Below are 18,844 nucleotides of genomic sequence, written 5' to 3' on the forward strand. Positions count from 1 at the left end.
GTGAATAGGGCTCCATGACTCATCTATTCCATTATTGTTCACTTACTTGTGGTAGGTAATTAGTGCAGCAGGTTAATAAACAACTGCATGGATCAAAGTATAAAGTGCATGCTGCATATCTATTTAAGGGTAGAAACAAATTGGTAGCACATGGGTAATACTAAGAATGCAAAGGTATGATGGATAATTTGGAGTTTAGAGTTAGAGGTGAAATGCTTAGTTTTCCACTCAGCAAAAAATAATAAGAGTAATAATATTATGCTATTTTAGTTGGTATTTAGATTGCGTACAATAAGTTGTCCTGCTGGTGCCAGTGTGCAATGGCCAAACCAATCCTTTCTTAATAATACAAGTCTCAGACCATGTTAGTTAAGGATCAAGCAGAGGCAAATGGGCCACAGCCATGGGGATTTGGGTCATTTACCTCTGATGTCCCAAGGCCCATCCTAATATGGTTCTGCAAACTAGCCCAAGTACAACTCTTTATGAATATGGCTACCAGGATAGAGAGAGCAAGCAGTTACAGGCCTCACAGGGTACTTATGTGGGGCTGCTCAAGCACAAAACTCAACAATCAATTAAAACCCCAAAACAATGAACACCCAGCCCAGTGCTTTATAACACAATACTACTCAATACTATATGCTGTTATCAGAATAAAGTAATATTATACAGAACAAGGGAACCCAAAGGAAATTTAGACAGGGACCTTGGGCAATTTCATGTTATAGAGAACAGTGGTCCCTATTCAGGGAGAATACAGTGTGATAGATAACCATACACTAGAATAGAATGTATGTCTTTTGTCCAGCCAGACAAGGATTTATTTTCATATTATTTTTCAAAAGTAGTATCAAATAAAACATTCAGATGACAAGTGGGCACAGCCGTGACCCACAGAACAACAAACACAGAATTGGCCAAAAGGCAAGCCAAAATGGGTCTGTACACATGTACTCAGTATAGACAGACACAAATTAATCACTTAACACCGTTGCACAATGCGTTATAGCTTGAGTCTGGTGCATAGGGGGTTTGGGTGTCGACGACGTTTCGATGCCAACATTAAATATAGGGCATCATCTTCAGGACAAACGAATAATGCATTGCTGTCTTGATAATAATGTATCACACCTTTTTTACAATTCTTTACATACAAAATAGGAAGAAGGGGGAGAAAAAAATGGAAAGGAAGAATTTTAACCACATATGACAACAATATACTAGGCATGTTTTCAGCATAACGTTTGTGACTTAGGTGCTCGGATTTGCGTGATCAGTGTGGACTGAATTTCATGCAGAAGTGGTGACATTTCTCTGGTTTATAGTGAGTGAGGATTGAAATTTGTGTCGCAGTGACGACGTTAAAAAGAAGTTGGTTGAAGTGATGCTGATTTATGGTGCTTAGTGCAGCTTCGTCATGACATCGTGAATTATTGCAGTGATTCAACGGAGAAAAGACAAGTGAGTATGATAAAAACAAGTCTGCATATTTAAAATCGACGAAACAGCGCAGTGCCTGATCATGAGCAAGGTGTTCCCAGTGAGTCAGGAGGAACAGAAACGGCGCAGTGCGAGAGTGAAACAAATATTCTCGTGGGTGAACCCAGAGGGCAATGGGGAAATTACCTAAGGTGGCAGAGAATCAACGGTTCACTATAGGCGCGAGGGCGCTCAGCATCTGGACTTTGGGGGTTGCTGGCACCAGCAGGATCTAAATGAACAAGAAGCAGAAGTGGAGGTTTCTAAGTTTAAGAAGGGGTGGAGTTGACACGGGAATTGAGTGTAAAACAGAATAAATTAATTACCAATTCTGTTTGCTTAATGGCAGAAAGTCCTGTTGGGTGCTGTGTGCCAGCTGTAGGAAACTGCACAATCACATTACCTGGAAGCAGAGAGGGGTAAACATGGGTTAGGCGTGAACCCGTCACGTTAAAGAGGTGGTGTCCAAGGAATCTGGCAAGGCTACTTACTTCAGTGAGTGTGGGCAGTATCGCCGCATCTGCTTCGGAGTTTCAATGGAGACTGTCGGTTTGCCGAGGCAGAGCTGGTTAAGGCATACTATCGGTAGAAAGCGAAGAGGGACTGGTTAGGGCACACTATCGGCAGAAAGCGAAGAGGGACAATGGGGTTACAAGGGAGCTGAAAGGATGGGAAGGAGGCGGCCATTTTAAGGTGGTGTGGGTTGCCCAGGAAAGGTGCAGAGTAAGTGACTTAAAATGTGATTACACGAGCACGTACATGCAGAGTGGCACAGTTTGTGACTTGAATACATGTTACAAGAGACATCTTTATAAAAGGGAGGTCCAGTCTTCAAGGCGATTGAGGCCACTGTGGATGCTATTGGTTCTCAGAATCCAATTGAGCTCTTCCTTGTTGAGTAATTTCCCCATTGCCCTCTGGGTTCACCCACGAGAATATTTGTTTCACTCTCGCACCGAGCCGTTTCTGTTCCTCCTGACTCACTGGGAACACCTTGCTCATGATCAGGCACTGCGCCGTTTCGTTGTTTTTTAATATGCCGACTGGTTTTTATCATACTCACTTGTCTTTTCTCCGTTGAATCACTACAATAATTCACGATGTCATGATGAAGCTGCACTAAGCACCATAAATCAGCATCACTTCAACCAACTCCTTTTTAACGTCGTCACTGCGACATGAATTTCAATCCTCACTCAGTATAAACCAGAGAAATGTCACCACTTCTGCATGAAATTCAGTCCACACTGATCACCCAAATCCAAGCACCTAAGTCACAAACGTTATGCTGAAAACATGCCTAGTATATTGTTGTCATATGTGGTTAAAATTCTTCCTTTCCATTTTTTTATCCCCCTTCTTCCTTTTTTGTATGTAAAGAATTGTAAAAAAGGTGTGATACATTATTATCACGACAGCAATGCATTATTTGTTTATCCTGAAGATGATGCCCTATATTTAATGTTGGCATCAAAACGTCGTCGACACCCAAACACCCTATGCACCAGATTCAAGCTATAACACATTGTGCAACGGTGTTAAATGATTAATTTGTGTCTGTCTATACTGAGTACAAGTGTACAGACCCATTTTGGCTTGCCTTTTGGCCAATTCTGTGTTCGTTGTTCTGTCTTGTGTTCTGTGGGTCACGGCTGTGCCCACTTGTCATCTGAATGTTTTATTTGATACTACTTTTGAAAAATATTATGAAAATAAATTCTTGTCCGGCTGGACAAAAGACATACATTCTTTTCTAGTGTATGGTTATCTATCACACTGTATTCTCCCTGAATAGGGACCACTGTTCTCTATAACATCAGATGAAAGTAAGTCAGTTTCTTTGGGCATTATTTGACAGGTTTTGTATCCACCTTCCTAAATCACTCTACCTGCTGTCTCAAGGCTTTTTCCCGGCTCTGAGTGTTCCCCTGTATCTCTCTGTGGAAACAGATAGCGTGAATGTAGCACAGTCGCAGTGAAATCAACCTCAAACAGTATTTGCACTAAGACTCCTAGTCTCTCACCCACATACGGGTGAACTCTGCCATTTCTGGACTTCTCTCTGTCTGCCCAGTACTCTGGAGCATGCCTGCACATTCCAATGATTGATGGTATCCGGGAAAGCAGTCTTTGAGTACCTCCTGCCTTGGGCACTGAGCCCGGTTCGCAGGCATGCCTTCTCTAAATCTTCTGCTCATAGGAAGCTTCAGTCCTGCGGTGTAGCAGTCCCACCGGAACTGGTGGTAAGTGTTTTGGACCTCTTTTGCTGGCTATTTGGTACACATTAGGGTCGGTAGACTACAGACAAAGCCATTGACAGGGCTTTGAGATGCTTAGCAATGGTAGTCCTGCCCAGGCAATTCTCAGCTTCGGCAAGTGCAGCCCAGTACGGGTTGGTCACACCATCACCAGTTGCAGCCCCCATGGGCTGACCACGCTCTTGAGAAGTTGGAGCGCTGCATTGGCCAGTACTGCTGTTCAGTAGTTACACTCCCACACAAGCCAATCACACTCTTAGCACTTACAGCCCTGCATGGGCCGTTGCAGCATGCAATTACAGCACGGAGGAAGATTCAGCTTTCGCTGCCATAGAGTTGCAGTTCCTGCCTGGAAATATTGTGAATATCTGGGTTGTCCACCAATGCCTGGGTCTTTCTGGATTTCTCTCCAGCAGTCTGCTTCTCTGGGTGTGCAACAGTCACTAGGAATGTGCGGCACCATGCTCCTTCTTGGATAGACATGTGAGTTAAGCAATATCCTTCCCTCTTTGGATAGGCAGGAAGGCAAGCTTCTGGCTACTTCAGGATAGCTGAGCAGCTTCTGCAGCTAGAGATACAGACTTCAGGTGATATCCCTTCTACTATGGGAGACTGGCTGCCTGGCAGACACCAGCCCTGGTTGCTCAGAGTCCCTTGAGTACTCAGCAGAGCACACATTCCCTTGGCCTTAGAGCCCTTGAAACTGGCACAACAAGTGGGTCAGTGGTGTCATACTTTTATACAAAACTGGCAGACAGGAGATGTCACTCAACTGTCTGAAACTGTAGAACTGTTTAGGGTGCTTCTCCTATCAAGAGTCCCTTCAAGGTTATTCTTCACACAGCAGGGTTGAAACCTTCCTGGAGCACCCACAACAAAGGCACAAAGAGACGTGAGGTTTCTGCTCCTGCCTGACATGAGATCAACTGAAGGAATAATCAAGGAAAGACCAAGGGAAGGCTTCACCTAAACCTTCCTCACCTTCCACTACAAAGTGTTCAATACCACCCCTCGCCCCTACCATCCATCAAATGCCAATGTTCTGGAAGACACAGCAGTTCATTTCTAACAAAAAGCCACACAAAATATCTTAAAGTATCTGTCTACACTTCCCTTACTTCGATATCTAGGTCCCCTCTCTCCAGTTACATGAATTTGAGTGATGCATTTCCACTGTGTGGGAGCACAGTCCTCACTTTCATTTTGTGCAAGGCTGAGCCATGGGCATCCAAAATGGATCCCACTGGGCTCTATTACAATGGCTTACACACACACCATGCATGTACCACACAGACTATACAAATCAACATGATTAACACACACTCAGAATTTTAGCACTGAGGACTGAGTAAGCGGACAGAAGTGGAACTTTACATGAGAGGGGCAGTAGGCCTCCTCTCCAGTGACTCAGATAAATGGTCTTGTTACATTATTCTTAAAACACAGCTTCTGCCACCACCACTCTATATACTAAACCCATGACAGAGACAGCAGTCCACTGTTACCAAATGAAGTCATGCTTGGTGCACCCCTCCAATTTACTGGACAAGTCCAGTACCAACTCATGTCATGGACAGGCCTACACCTCTGCATAAACTCTAGATCAGCATGATGCCAGGATCAAAAACCAAAGCATGCACAGTTGGGCAATGACTTCAATATATTGCACCTGTATCCCATATATGAAACATTCCTGTTCAAACAACAAGTCTCCCTGTTATCTTAGAAAGAAGTCATGCTTTAATGTCAATGATGTAGATTATAAGAAGGTTCATGACTTTTTATTCCATATTCAAATAGAACACTCTAGCAACGGTGCTCATATATTGGGTATAGTTAGCACTAAGCTCAATTGTGCTCACTCACAGGCTCCTGAAATAAGTGTGGGATATCCACAGATAGAGAGAAGCTAATGCAAACTTTCAAAACATCTTTTTTCCAATGCTCCAACTGTTGATAGACCTTTCAGGATGACCCTCAGAAAGATCAACAATCTCTATAAATTATAAATCTGACAAAATTTCAGAACCACAGACGTGTGTGTGATTGTGCTTACCTTTGATTAATCAGAAGGTATGAAGTTGAGAAAACTTTTAATGCAGAGCTTCCTAGTATAAGGGCCTTATTTAGAGTTTGGCAGATGAGCCAAACATGGAGAGCTTCCTGTCTGCTGTATTAGTGTTGACTATAAAGCACTTGTAAAGCATATAAAAAGTCTGTTTTGTTGGTGATGGAGTCCCCTAACCTCTAAACTCAAAATAAGCCCTTAGGGGGCTGAACCTGCTTATGATGGGCAGAGGCTACTCCGTCTCAATAGCGAAAGACATGGCTCCTACAATAACAATGGACCTCTGCCCGCCATATTTAGAGTTGTCCGCCAGCCCTCTGGACAATTCTAAAGATTAGCAGGGACCACTGTCACAGCCTCTTTGAGGACTCCATCAATCGTGACATGACAGCCTCCTGTCAAACTTCTCAGTTTTTAAAAAACAAACACCAAAAGCAGGAATTTGTTTTTAAAAAATGACTCCCACACATAGGAATTTTCTCTCATGGTGTGGATGTCATCATTTATTTATTAATTTATTTATGTTGCTGTCCCCTTGACGGACATCTAAGAGAAACCACCCTATAGCCCACCCTAAAATGGGTGGGTGGTCTGATTGCTCATCTACGACCACCCATACTTATTTGGGATGTCGGAGGGGTATGTCACCGAAGGAGTTGGAGTAGGCTCCATCGTTGACATACTTAAAGTCCTCCCACCTCTAAATCAGGTACATTTTGAATATTTTCAATCATAAACATATTATACAACTCAAAATGCTGGTTTTATGCTCCATAGATTAAAATTCTCTCAAGTAGGCCTACATACAAGTTTAAAAAAAGTTAACTATTTTGATAAAATGATCAAGTCTTAGAATTGATATGTTGTCATTGACCCAGAGAGCATTCCTAGGATACCATTATGAACCTCTCCATTTTGCTCCATAAATATATTGAGACAGTCACATAATTTCTCTTCAACGTAGGTTTGTGGTCATTACCTGGAATTCTTTTCCTCCTGGTCTCCCATCCATCCATCCACTTGCCATATTCAGTGAATAAATCTACTTTAAATTCTGGTGCCTGCCTCTGTAAAAAAGATATACATTTCGTAGGCGGGTTCCTAGTCAAACATAAACACGGTATTAGCTGCAAATCCTCAATGGAAGATAGGCTGTGTTTTTTTCTGATGACAAATACAAAAGTGATTTTTCTTTTAAAAGTCAGGTTACAGGAAAAGGAGAAAACAATTGCTAATATTATTTCTTTAGGTTCAATTATGTTATGGTTAACTCTGAAACAATGTGACAAAGATCAAACATCTCAGGTACATTCTAAGAACATACTAGCATGCAGTCCACCACAAAGCCTTGACAGATTAGGTAAAGTAGCCTAAAAGAATTCCAGTGTTATAATATTTTATGTGTGCACACCAAGTATGTTTTATGGCAACAGTCCTTTGCAGATTTTCAGTGTATTATACAAAGATACTTCAATCCTTAGTTATGACTATAATGCCTTTTGCCAGGTCTTGGAGTGATCAGTGGTTTCTGAGCACTGTACATAGTGGGTGCCATTCATCATTGGTATCTCACACTCTCAGGCACAGTAGCACTCCTTTTGAATAACCAAGTTACCCCTTTTCCCTTCTACTGGTTCGATTATTAGCTTACTCCAGTGGGTGGTAGTAGGTTTGTTACACAAATAGAATATGACCCAGGAATCCCACAGAATAGGTACTAAGCCCAGTGAGAGATTTTATTTGTAAAAAAGATTTTGTTTCCATTAGCGCAGGATACCCTCTAGGGTGATAGTGAGCTTTACAAATCTTCATCACACATAACATAACATGTACGGGTGGCAGGTAAGGTAAGAAACAACACTGAAAACTAGAATATTTGAGCTTTTCTTGATGCCAAGGTATAACAGCAAATATAATTCTACCGCTTAGACGTTGGACGGTAAGAACTACATTTAACCACTGCTACTAATTTATGCAGCCATCATGATCAGTGATGTCCTTGGCAGTTCAGTTTTCTATTCTCACGTCACCCTGAGTTTACTCCAAAATGTGTCATTCTCAACTCAGCAACTGGATGGCAACAAAGTGTCTAAATTGCTATGATCTGTCTGACATCTGTCCTAATTTCCTTGGCAGCTTGGGTCACGAGAAAGAGAGCTGCTGATTGGGGGACCAGTAGTTAGCCATCTTGTCCCATACGGGCTCAGATAACCGGGTGATGAAATTGTTCATTACTGTTTTAGGATCAATAATATTATGGTTAGTTGTAGAATATGATACCCTCAAACAGTTCAGAAAATAATTCAAATACATGCTCGGAGTATATATAGGTGAACCAGCATTCAGTTGGCCTAGTCTAATAAGACTAATGTAACATTTTGTGGCCAAACCCAAACCTAATTTTGTAATTAAAGTGCTTTGCCAAAGATACCGTAATTCTTATCTATGTCTTTAGAGTCTTAATTCAGGTTCCGAGAAATCATAAGTTACGGGGTAGTATATGTTTTGGGATTTGTTGTTTTCCACTGGTGCCTCATGCACTTGGGTACTATTGCACTTCATTTAAGTGGTCCCTCTGCATGCTTAAATCTCCAGTAGGAGTTTGCATGAGCAATCAATGCATGTGCCAGGAGGTGCAACTAGGTTTGCAATGAAGATGAAATATGATGCAGTAATGAAAAATTTACTAGCTATCGTAACGGAAAGTTTCAATTCGATTAAGGACTTGGAGGTTAGAATTATGCTTTGCCCTTTTATTTCAGTCAAACAAGAGCTACATTTCCCATGGAACACTGGAATTGTAAAAAAAACAATAGACAAAGCAGTCTCACAGTCCAACGGGTGTTCAATCACAGGGCAGCGCCTGCATCATAGTCCTTCTCCTCTGCTCCCAATGCCTCCTTCTTCAAGCAAGTTATGACATAGCTCTTTTCTCACTAATCTTGCTTGCCATTCTCGGTTCCTAGTAAAAGGAGATAAAATTACCAATAGGACACGAACCTGCAAGTCTACACAAGCAGAAAAGTATGCATAATACATGCACCTTGACAATGGCAAGGCCATATGGAACAAAGCGTATGCACAATAACTTCTATTGAATCATCATCAATCCACATTTACTATGACGGGAATGTAAATCCATTTCTTACTAGTCACGGGGAGGGTTTCCCGAATGACTACTCCATGGGTGGAATAATCCTCGCCTCGGATTCCTTAATAGAATTTAAACTTTCCATCACAATTGCTAGCAAATTTTTCATTCTATACCAAGACCAGAGGCAAGAATTATGCTAGTTTAAAGCTTATTGACTATTATATGAGCCACATCAAACACTAGCTTAAAGTAGAATCTCTTAAAGGTAGAATCGGAGGGTCAATTGACTGCGTTCAAATTATCTTCCAGGAGGGCACCCAAACTAAATGCCTTGGAAGCCATTGCTCCACCAATGCAATGTGCCCCAAATATCTTAAGATCAACTCCAGGCTCTTTCATAATCCACTGAACCCAACAGCCTATGGTCGGGAAGGACATCACTCTGTATGAATTCCTGAGGGCTATTAGGAGTTGCCTGAAGTCCGTGGACATCTCCTAGTAGGCCTTAAGGCACTGAACTACACACAGTTTATGAGAGACTGGAGATGCCTGTTATTCGAGAACTCTGGTATTAGACTTTGTTCTCCAGCTAAGAGTAAAAGATACTCATGAGGGCGAAAAGGACCTCCCTGTAATGTCTAGAGCTCGGACATCTGAAAGGCTTCTGCAAGACCCCATGTAGAGCAACATCGCCAGCTTCGCCAAGACTTCTTATCTTGACTGGAACCTATCGGGTTGCCATGATGTGAAAAGGCTAAGCACCTTGTTAAGATCCCAAAGAGCTGGGTAACAAGGTTCTGAAGGTAAAGACAACCGTATGCCACACGAAAGACGGCACGCAAAAGGATGTTCCCCCACAGTGGAGCCTTCCATAGGGACAAGCTCTGCCGAGATGGCCGAATGGAAGGTGTTGATTGAGAGTTATCCCATATCCTTTTGTGTTAAGCTGGCCAAGAAATTCAAAACTTGTACTATGTTGGGCCCGTGGGATCACAACCCCTTCACACACACTGACACCATCCCTTCCAATCTGACCGGTATCGTTTGATGGTAGCGTCTGAAAATGCATTTAACAAGAGGCCTTCAGCCGGGGCGGACAGTCCTAGGGGTGATCACTGACCCCTGTAATCTGCTGTCCATCAGGCCATCTGTTGGGGAACCTAGGCCAGGATCAACATGTCATCTAGGTAAATAATAAGGTGGATCCCTTAGGCCTTGAGTTGTTCCACTGCTGGTTTAAGCACCTTTGAGAAGCACCACGGGGTGCAGGAGAGGCCGAAAGGGAGGGTTCTGAACTGAAATATCTGTTGTGGTCAGAGGAACTTCCTGTTAGGAGGGAAAATCGGAATCTGCTAAATCAGCATCCTTCAGGTCCAGACAGACCATCCAATCTTTGGTGGTCGTAAAACGTCTCAGAGGAGGTGTATACCCTTCATTTTGAAGTGGTGGTAAACCAGCCACTCATTGAATCCATGTAGATTTATTACTGGTCTCTGTCCCCCGTTGGTCTTGTTGACCAGGAAAAGATTGCTTATGAAGCCATGTTGGGGGTAGTGGGACAAATAGCACCCTTTTCAAGTAGCGAGGTAACCTCTGTGTCCACAAGTTCCGCCTCTTGTTGTAAGAAATGCAGCGGCCTGGGGCATGTAACCTGATGTGGAGATCCACAGAACTGTATATGAAACCCCTGAATTGTTTGCAGTACCCACAACATTGATTATAATTGAGTGCCAAACATGGAATAACTTTGCCAGATGGCCAACTACTCTTACAAGGGAAGAAGGGTGAACATACTGGAATTGGAGGCAGCGTCAAACTCTTTGTGTCCTCGGCCTCTGAAGTGTTGTCTGTGGGTCAGGTAGAACCTGCCAAAACGGGCTTGCTCTTGATACTGCCAGCGACTGGAGCCTTGCCTTCTGAGAGGATACTAGGAGGAATATTAGCCAGCCGAGGAGCCCCTATCTTGGCCAGCACCATGGAGAACCCAGGAGGAGAAGAACCTCTTTATGGAGGACTGGGCCTTGTCTAGGAAAGTAAATGTACTGACGAATTTCCCTAACTCTTTAATAAATAGCTCACCAGAGAGACCTCCTTGCGCCACTGCTCCCGCCGCGGAGTCCACAAGGTCACCCAGTTTGGGGTCCTCTTTGATTAGGAAAGAGTGCCGCCTTTTGGTGGACAGAGTGCAATTGCCATTGCCCATAAAGGTCAATGCACACTGTGTGCAACCAGACAGGACCTCCGGAGATATCAGGGAATCCAAAGCCTTGGTGTCCTCCGCCATGCCAAGGATCTTATTCAAATAGCCAAGGGCCTCCAGGGAAGCCAGGGGGTCCCTCCATATTGTATATCTCCCATATCATCCATGGCCACAGGCCAGGCTGGAGCAGACAATGACAGGCAAGGGCAGGTGTACTGCCTTTTATGAATGCCTTTGAATGCCTATGCACACCTCCAATGGGCCATGTGGAAGGGGGTTCAGCACGAAGTACTAACTATTCTGGTACTGGTCAATAGTGGGCAGAGTTTCATGTTTGAAAGAGTCAAAGCCCCAGGGCCACAACCCCCTTGGTGTAATATCTTGAAATTGGGGTTAAAAACCAGTTGCCTGGGACCGTGTCCCCTCAAGGCTTTCCCAGCTTTCACCAGCTGTAGGTTCATGCCGCATTTCCCTTTAATCCATGTGCTCATGATATCCTGATTATTGAGCTACTTGGCACTTATCTTTTAAATTTGAATTCCATTGCAAGCAGCACCTTTGCACCCGATGTGCAGCTTCTGTAATAATGTTTTTATTTTGTCAAATTTCTTTTTATTCAATATCATTAGCAAATATGACAACATGGATAAAGCAGAGTATGCAAAACCCTGGATCAAGACATCTGGCTAATTTTAGACCAGATTCACATGTCGCAGAGTCTTTACATCCCCGCCCGTACAACTGAGGAGATGTACGTTTTCACACAACCAGTCTTAAAGGTAACCCCTGAAACAAAAACATAGAACAAACCCCCATCCCTGCCTCCTGCCCTTCGCTGGTGGTGTCACTAGGTGAAATATTTGGTTCCACAGGTATGTCTACAAGGTGCTGCTGTATGGATAGGACCACAGCTTCTCACAAAGTGGGGAGATTGTTGGCCAGGTATAGATGGGGTGATTAAAATTGAAAGAGATACATAGCCTTCAAAGAGGGAGGGCACACCACTGAGGGTAAATCGCGGGACAGGTAGGTTACCAATGGGCCCCATTTATATTCGAAGTTTTTATACTCATCCCTGAAAATGTCAGCTAGGCGTTCCATAGTGAGAGTTCTCCACAGGAGATCATCCCATAGCGAAATCACTGGTGTGTCCTTCTTCTTCCAAGCAGCTGCTATCGTGAGGTTTGCCACCCCCAAACAGGCCCACATTATAGCCTTGTCGGCTCTTGATTGATGCTCAAGATCAAGATCCCTAATACCTAGGAGAGCCCCCTTTATAGTAGTCGGGATTGGGTAACCCAGCATATCTTTGATATGTGATAGGATTTCCTCCCAAAAAAATACCGAGGCAATCCCACCAGATGTGATGGAAATACCCCTGTAAACCAGAGCCCCGCCAGCAGAGATCTGAGGTGTCAGGGAAAATCTGCTTAAGTTTAGTGAGGTAAAGGAATTACTCTAGAAGTGTCTTATAATGTGCCTCCCTGAGAGCCAATGAATGATTATGCCTAGGAATATCTCCCATGATGTGTTTCCATTCCTCATCTGTGATATCTCGCCCTAGCATCTGTTCCCAGAAGGACATGTATCGCACCTGAGGAGCGGGTATTGTTGTTAAAAGCATGACGTATAGAGAGGAAATTGCCCCTTTCATGGAACCCGCTTCATGCACCAATCTCTCCATGGGTGTAAGTTCCCTGACTGCGGCCTCCCATACTTGAGGTAGAGAGGCCCAATGTTTAAGCTGGAGGTAGTGATAGTGTTCACTGTGTGTGATCTGGAAGTCTCTTTTGCAGTTCTCAAACGTTAGCACGTAAACGTTGCAAAACAGGTCCGATAACTTTAGACACCCCCCTCCTTCTAGGAGTCAAAGGGCCCCTCACCCAGTGCAGGTGGAAAGGCCAGGTTGAAGTGTATTGGGGTGTACTGAGAGGGAAAAGAGGTCTATCCCTCCCCCGCATGACTTGGTCCCATACAGTGAGTGTGGTGTGTGTGGGGGACTTAAGTACGCATTCGGAGGCCTGTCTTTCATCAGCTTCCACAGGACATCCCAAATTGATCATCCCACAGAAGCCAGTGCTTATCATATTCTCTTGCGGTCCATTCCACCACCACCCGCAATAGAGCCGCTTGATAGCACAGAGAAAAATCTGGTAATGCCACTCCCTCGTCTTTCTTTGGTCGCCTCAGCATGTGGAAGGGAAGACGTGCCCTCCCGGCCTGCCAGATAAATTTAGTGACGAGCAAGGGCAGGCGTGGCAGAAGCTTGTGGTCTAGCTCAATTGGAAGTGCCTGGATTAAATATAAGAGCTTTGTCAGGAACGTCATTTTGACGGCGTTTATCCGACTGAGACAGGAAATGTACAGAGACTTCTATATCTTAAAATCCTGTTGAAGCTGTGCCACCAGAGGAGGGTAACTGGCCACATGGAGATCTGTGATTCTAGGAGTGAGATGGACACCAAGGTATGAAGGGGAATGTTTGGCCCAGTAAGGGATGCCTGACCCCTCAGCCTCATTGCTTCAGCTTCGGAGAGTGTGAGATTTAGTATGGAGGGTTTAGATAAATTAACTTGAAAAACGGCCACCAGTTCAAAGTTCCTCAGTTCCTCCTGTACCGTCCTGAGCGAGGAAGCCAGCTCCATTTCGCGTAAGCAAAATATCATCCAAGCAAAGGGATGCTTTATGTTCTGTGCCTCCAAAACGTATGCACCGGGTCTCCTCAGTAGCTTTGAATTTGACAGCTAGGGGTTCTATACTGAGAGCGAATAGCAGGGGGGAAAGCGGACAGCCCTGCTGCATGCCTCTGCTAAGGGCGAAGGGTAGTGAGGTGTAACCATTAACTAATACGAGAAATTGTGGAAGGTGATAGTTGGCCCTGACCATATTGATAAACTTGTCCCCAAAGCCATATTTCTGAGAAGTGAGAAAAAGAAATGACCAATCCACCCTGTCAAAGGCTTTTTTGGAATCGAGACCAACTAAAGTTGCAGGGAGTTTGAATTTGGATACTATCTCAATGAGGTGTAAAGTTTGCCAAATGTTGTCATGTGTCTTCCGCCCCTTAATGAAGCTGGATTGATCAGGGTGGATTAGCATGGGCATCAGATCCTGCAGCCTGGAGGCCAGGATTACTGAGTACAGTTTGGCGTTGAGGTTGAGGAGGGCAATGGGCCTATAAGAAGCGCAGCTCTGGGGGTTTTTCCCAGGTTTTGGAATTACAGATATCACTGCCTCAGCCATCGAAGTCGAGACCTTGGCACCTGCCACTTTTGTGTTAAAAAGCTTGGTGAGGTGTGGGATTAGTTCTGATGCAAAGCATTTGTAGAACTGCGCCGTTAGACTGAAGGGCCCCGGGGCTTTGTGGAGTTTCAGTTTGGTAATGACCTGCCCAACCTCCTCCGACGTGATGGGCACCTCCAAAGGCTCTGTGGGCACCGGGGAGAGGTGGGGAAGATCCACAGAATCGATGTATTTCAGCTGTAGGGCCGTATCAGGGGTGGTGCCTAAATAGAGCTCCCCATAAAGTGTAATACAAATATTGGCTTTGAGGTCATCTGAGTTGGTGAGGCGACCGTCCCCTTCTAAAACATCCCGAATAAAGTTGCATTCTCTCTTCTCATGCAGTTGACATGCTAAATGGGATCCCACTTTAACAACCATGAGCATATGATGTCTGTTGTAACTTCAGCAATGTGTATTCGGCTCTATTGTTATAAATGGAGCATAGTTTTCCCCTTGAGGCTGCAGCGCTTGTGTGGGTGTTTCCTTATAGGCTTTCTCCACTGTCTCTAATTCCCCCGCAAGAGATGTAGGTTCCTTCGCCCATTGCTTATTCAGGACCACATTAAGTTCAATGTATTTACCCCTAAACACTGCATGGAAAGCCTCCCAGTTGTTCTGGGGAGTTGTATCCTGCGGAATGTTAAACGCCAAATAGTCAATGATAGCGGCCCTTAGTTCATATCGTAGGGTTTTGTCTCTGGTAATCGCCGTTGGGAAGCACCACCTAGATGTGCCCAGTTTAGTCCCTCCCCATGCTAGACTGACAGATATAAGGCTACAATCTGATATTGAGAGAAGTATGATCTGAGCAGCCTGTAAGGGGCCCAGCAGTGTTTGACTAATGAAGATATAATCTATCCTTGATAAGGAATGGTGGACATGGGACAAGTATGTGTAGTCTTTGGAGGTAAGGTGTAGCATTCGCCAAGCATCGCAGAGACCCAGAGTGAGTATTTTTTGTTTAACCCCTTTGGTAAAGCTGTTGAGAGTGGCCCTCTGGAAGTGGGAACAGTCCAATGTCTCTTGCCAGGTCAAGTTGAAATCCCCCAACAGAACCACTGGGCCCTCCGCAAACCCCCCCAATCAGATCTAACGTGATGTCAGGAATGTCGTCTGACCAGAGTTAGGCGCATAGAGGGAGATAAACGTACAAAGGATGCCCCGTAACCGCCCCTTCACCATGAGGACTCTCCCTTCCCGGTTGTGCTTGATTGCCTCGGGCTGGAACTTGGCTGTGGTATGGAAAAGGAGGGCCACTCCATTGTGTTTAGTGCTGGCTGAAGACCTGTAAATTAAGGGGTGAGATTTGTGGCACAGTCACAATTCCTCAGACTTTTTAAGATGTGTTTCTTGCAGGGCCACAACCTCAAACTGGCGGTCATTGAGATATTTCCAAATTGTTTGCCGTTTTTGGGGCGAGTTGAGGCCTTTAACTTTCCAGGACGCTATGGTGACCATTGGAAAGTTTGATCCCCCCGTCCATTGACCTCCCCTCGTATACTACCCTCATCGTGTGGCGCCCCATCCTCCCAGTAGCCTCCCACTGCAGGCAAGTCCCCCTCCACATGCTATTCGCCCCCTGGAGAGCCAGAAACTAGCAATACCCCGTCACCACCACCAGGAACCCTCCCCAACAAAAAAGTCCGCAACTATCCCTAGAAAGTATATGCTCAGTTCAGTTCTTCGCCAAGAGGAATAGAAAAATTCTGGGTAATACAGACAAGGCCCGCACCCCCCGTCCGCATTGCTTTAGGAACCTAGAGAACAGTCAAGAAAAACAAAACTTCATTGTCATACAAGAATGGGTGCAGTGCCCCGGTCCTCAGGTGCGGAGACTTAGTTGCCCAATTGCAGCCGGTCCCTGGCAGCCAATAGCGCCACGAAAGGTCTCTGAAAACGATAACCATGAGCATCAGAGTGCCGCTAGCAAACACCACTCGGAAGCCAGTTATTTAGGGGTTTGCCTATTATTCGAGACTGTGTGCCAGGGCGGGGACTCTCTCCGGAGATGTCCTGAGTCAGGTGGAGATCCAGCGCCTCTGTCCTCCTCTAGAAGTGGGTGGCCCAAGATACGAAGACCTTCATTCAAATCCGTCACGTGGTGTGCTTTGTTCTTGTATTCAAAGACAAGGCCAAAGGGGAATGTCCAGTGATAAATGATGTTGTCTTCTTGTAACTTGGTGGTGACAGGAGTCAACAACTGCCTACGTGCCAAAATAGAAGGTGCCAGATCCTGGAAGAGGGCACATTTATAGCCTTGGAATGAGATCTCTACTTTCTTCCTTGCGGCACTTAGGATGGCTGCTTTCGTTTTGAAGGAGTGCATCTTGACCAGGAGGTCCAGTGTTCATCTGTGCTCCCCGGACTGCGGGGCCCCCACATGATGAGACCGATCTATCTTGAGCTTCAACTGTCGAGGAGCCAGGAGCTCCGAGAAGAGGCCTACCCCAAACGCCTCTAGAACTGGTGCCTCCACACCCTCCTCCAGGTCCCGGATCGGTATATTCTTCCTCTGGGATCTGTTATCCAAATCCTCCACTTTCAAAAGTGCTTGTTGGAGCTGTGACTGGAGATTTTGCTGCGCTTCTTGCATTTTAGAGGAGCGGGTGTCTAACTCTTGCGTTTGTTCCTCAACTTCTAGCACCCTGGCGCCCACAGCGTCCACTTCCTCTCTGAGTGTTGCTATTTTTTAGGTTAAGTCAGCCTTGAGTTGGTCCATAGAAGCTTGAAGGTCTTGTTTAATTTCCAGGCACAGTTCAGATTTGAAGTTCCGTAGAGAGGCTACCAGGTCCTCTCTGGTGAGTGCCATGGTATTCACCTGGTCTTTCTCTGCAGGGGAGACACCCTTATCTGAAGCTGTGAAAAAACAGGAGACCTTGTTCGTCACCTTCTTTGGCGGCATAGGGGCAAAGCAGTGTACAGTGCCAAAGCAGGTAGCAGAGGACCCATCTACGGAACGGTGCTAAAAATCAAACCCAGTGCGTGCAGTTCTCTCTGAGGGAAGATCGGGCCTTTACTGGATGTTAGGCTCTGGGAGACATCTTAAGGTCAGGCATAGAATGGTGAATTATGGCAGCAGGGCAGTACCGTACACTTCTCCTCTTATCAGGATGGGCAGGATGGGCAGCATGGGAGTAAGATGTCTCGCTCACCTCTCTCCCTCCGCAGCTGCTGGTACAGAGCCGGGGTCATTCACTGGAGGTCTCTACCAAACGGGCGCCATCTTGAGGTCAGGCAAGATCTCTCAACACAGACTTCCCTCTGGCCCCCTACACGTGGTAATTGGTGAAGGGAATGGAGACTGACCCGACAGAGGAGCCCCCTCGCTGGCGTTCGCCGAGCTCCTGGATCTCATTTCGCTCAGGTATCCATTAAAGCCTCCGATGCATTGCATCTCCTCGGCGGCGCTTGGCAGCGCCGAAGAACACCATCCGGTCAAATACGAAGGGAGTGGGGTGCAGTATGTTGCTCAGGAGCCTTCCCATGGCATCGGCGGCTCAGGGAATGTGCACCGCTACGCATAGTCCTCGCCAGGATTGGGATTGCCAAGTTCTGCAGATGCTCAGGTGGGGCCCATAATGCTGAACGGTGCTGGTCACTGTGTCATCATGAAATCGGACCCAGCTCTCTGTCCCCCCATGAATGGTCCGGTTCTGTGTCTAGGGGCCAAGATAGGGACCCAGTGCAGAGATCCTGGTCAGCAGGGGATAATGCAGAGCATGACCATTCAGTCCACTGTCCTTTACGAGTGCTGGAAACGGCTTGTGGCAGGCTCGGGGGTCCAGGGCTGAAGCGGCTCACGTCTGCTGAGCCATCTTGCTTGGCCACCACCCCCCCCCCCCCCCGAATTATATTCCAAGACAATTTTTTTAAACCGTTCTTAAACATCTACTTTAAACTTTTTTTTAATATAGCTTATGGTAGCATACTTGCCTAAGTGTTCCGATTCAAGCCCTGTTCCAACGCGGCTGCTTCACTGCTACATAAGCAGGATGCCGGAGCGAACGCGGGCAGCGGGCACGCTGCCGGCGCACCAAAGGCAACCCTGTCTGCACCTGGACCGGGTCCAGGGCCACAACCACTGTCCGTCTATTAAAAACGGGGCCCAGATTGACACACTCAAAAAATTATCTTTTGAGTCTCAATAAACCCAATGTGAAGCCTCTCTGCCAGCAGCTCGACCTATTGAAGGAGCCCAAGTTATGTCCGCATTGTGATGCAAATTTTCTCTTCATGAAAACAAAAGGTTGTCTTACTGTGAAACATGATTTGCGCCAGCAAAAACCTTTACCCAAGTCGGTTTTAGGTCTGCTTATTACCACTCACTCTCCGATCAAACATAATGCAGAATTAGTAGAGTTGTCAACAGCACACAAAATAGATATGGCTTTTGTCACCGAAACATGGCCAGAGAGCACCTCTGATCTCAAACTGTACTTAGCTATCCCTCAAGGTTT

At 45.5% G+C, this 18,844-nt stretch overlaps 1 protein-coding gene across 1 annotated transcript in view; it reads right to left on the minus strand.

Moving 5' to 3' along the window:
- The window catches only part of ALLC (allantoicase), a 798,769-nt gene that overhangs the window by 591,080 nt on the left and 188,845 nt on the right, over nt 1–18,844 (minus strand). Inside the window, exon 5 of the mRNA XM_086926374.1 lies at nt 6,788–6,875. Coding sequence (XP_086782500.1) covers nt 6,788–6,875 — 88 coding nt within the window. The remainder of the gene's footprint in view (nt 1–6,787; nt 6,876–18,844) is intronic.

The sequence above is a fragment of the Lissotriton vulgaris genome, chromosome 6, assembly GCF_964263255.1.
Source record: "Lissotriton vulgaris chromosome 6, aLisVul1.2, whole genome shotgun sequence".
NCBI lineage: Eukaryota > Metazoa > Chordata > Amphibia > Caudata > Salamandridae > Lissotriton > Lissotriton vulgaris.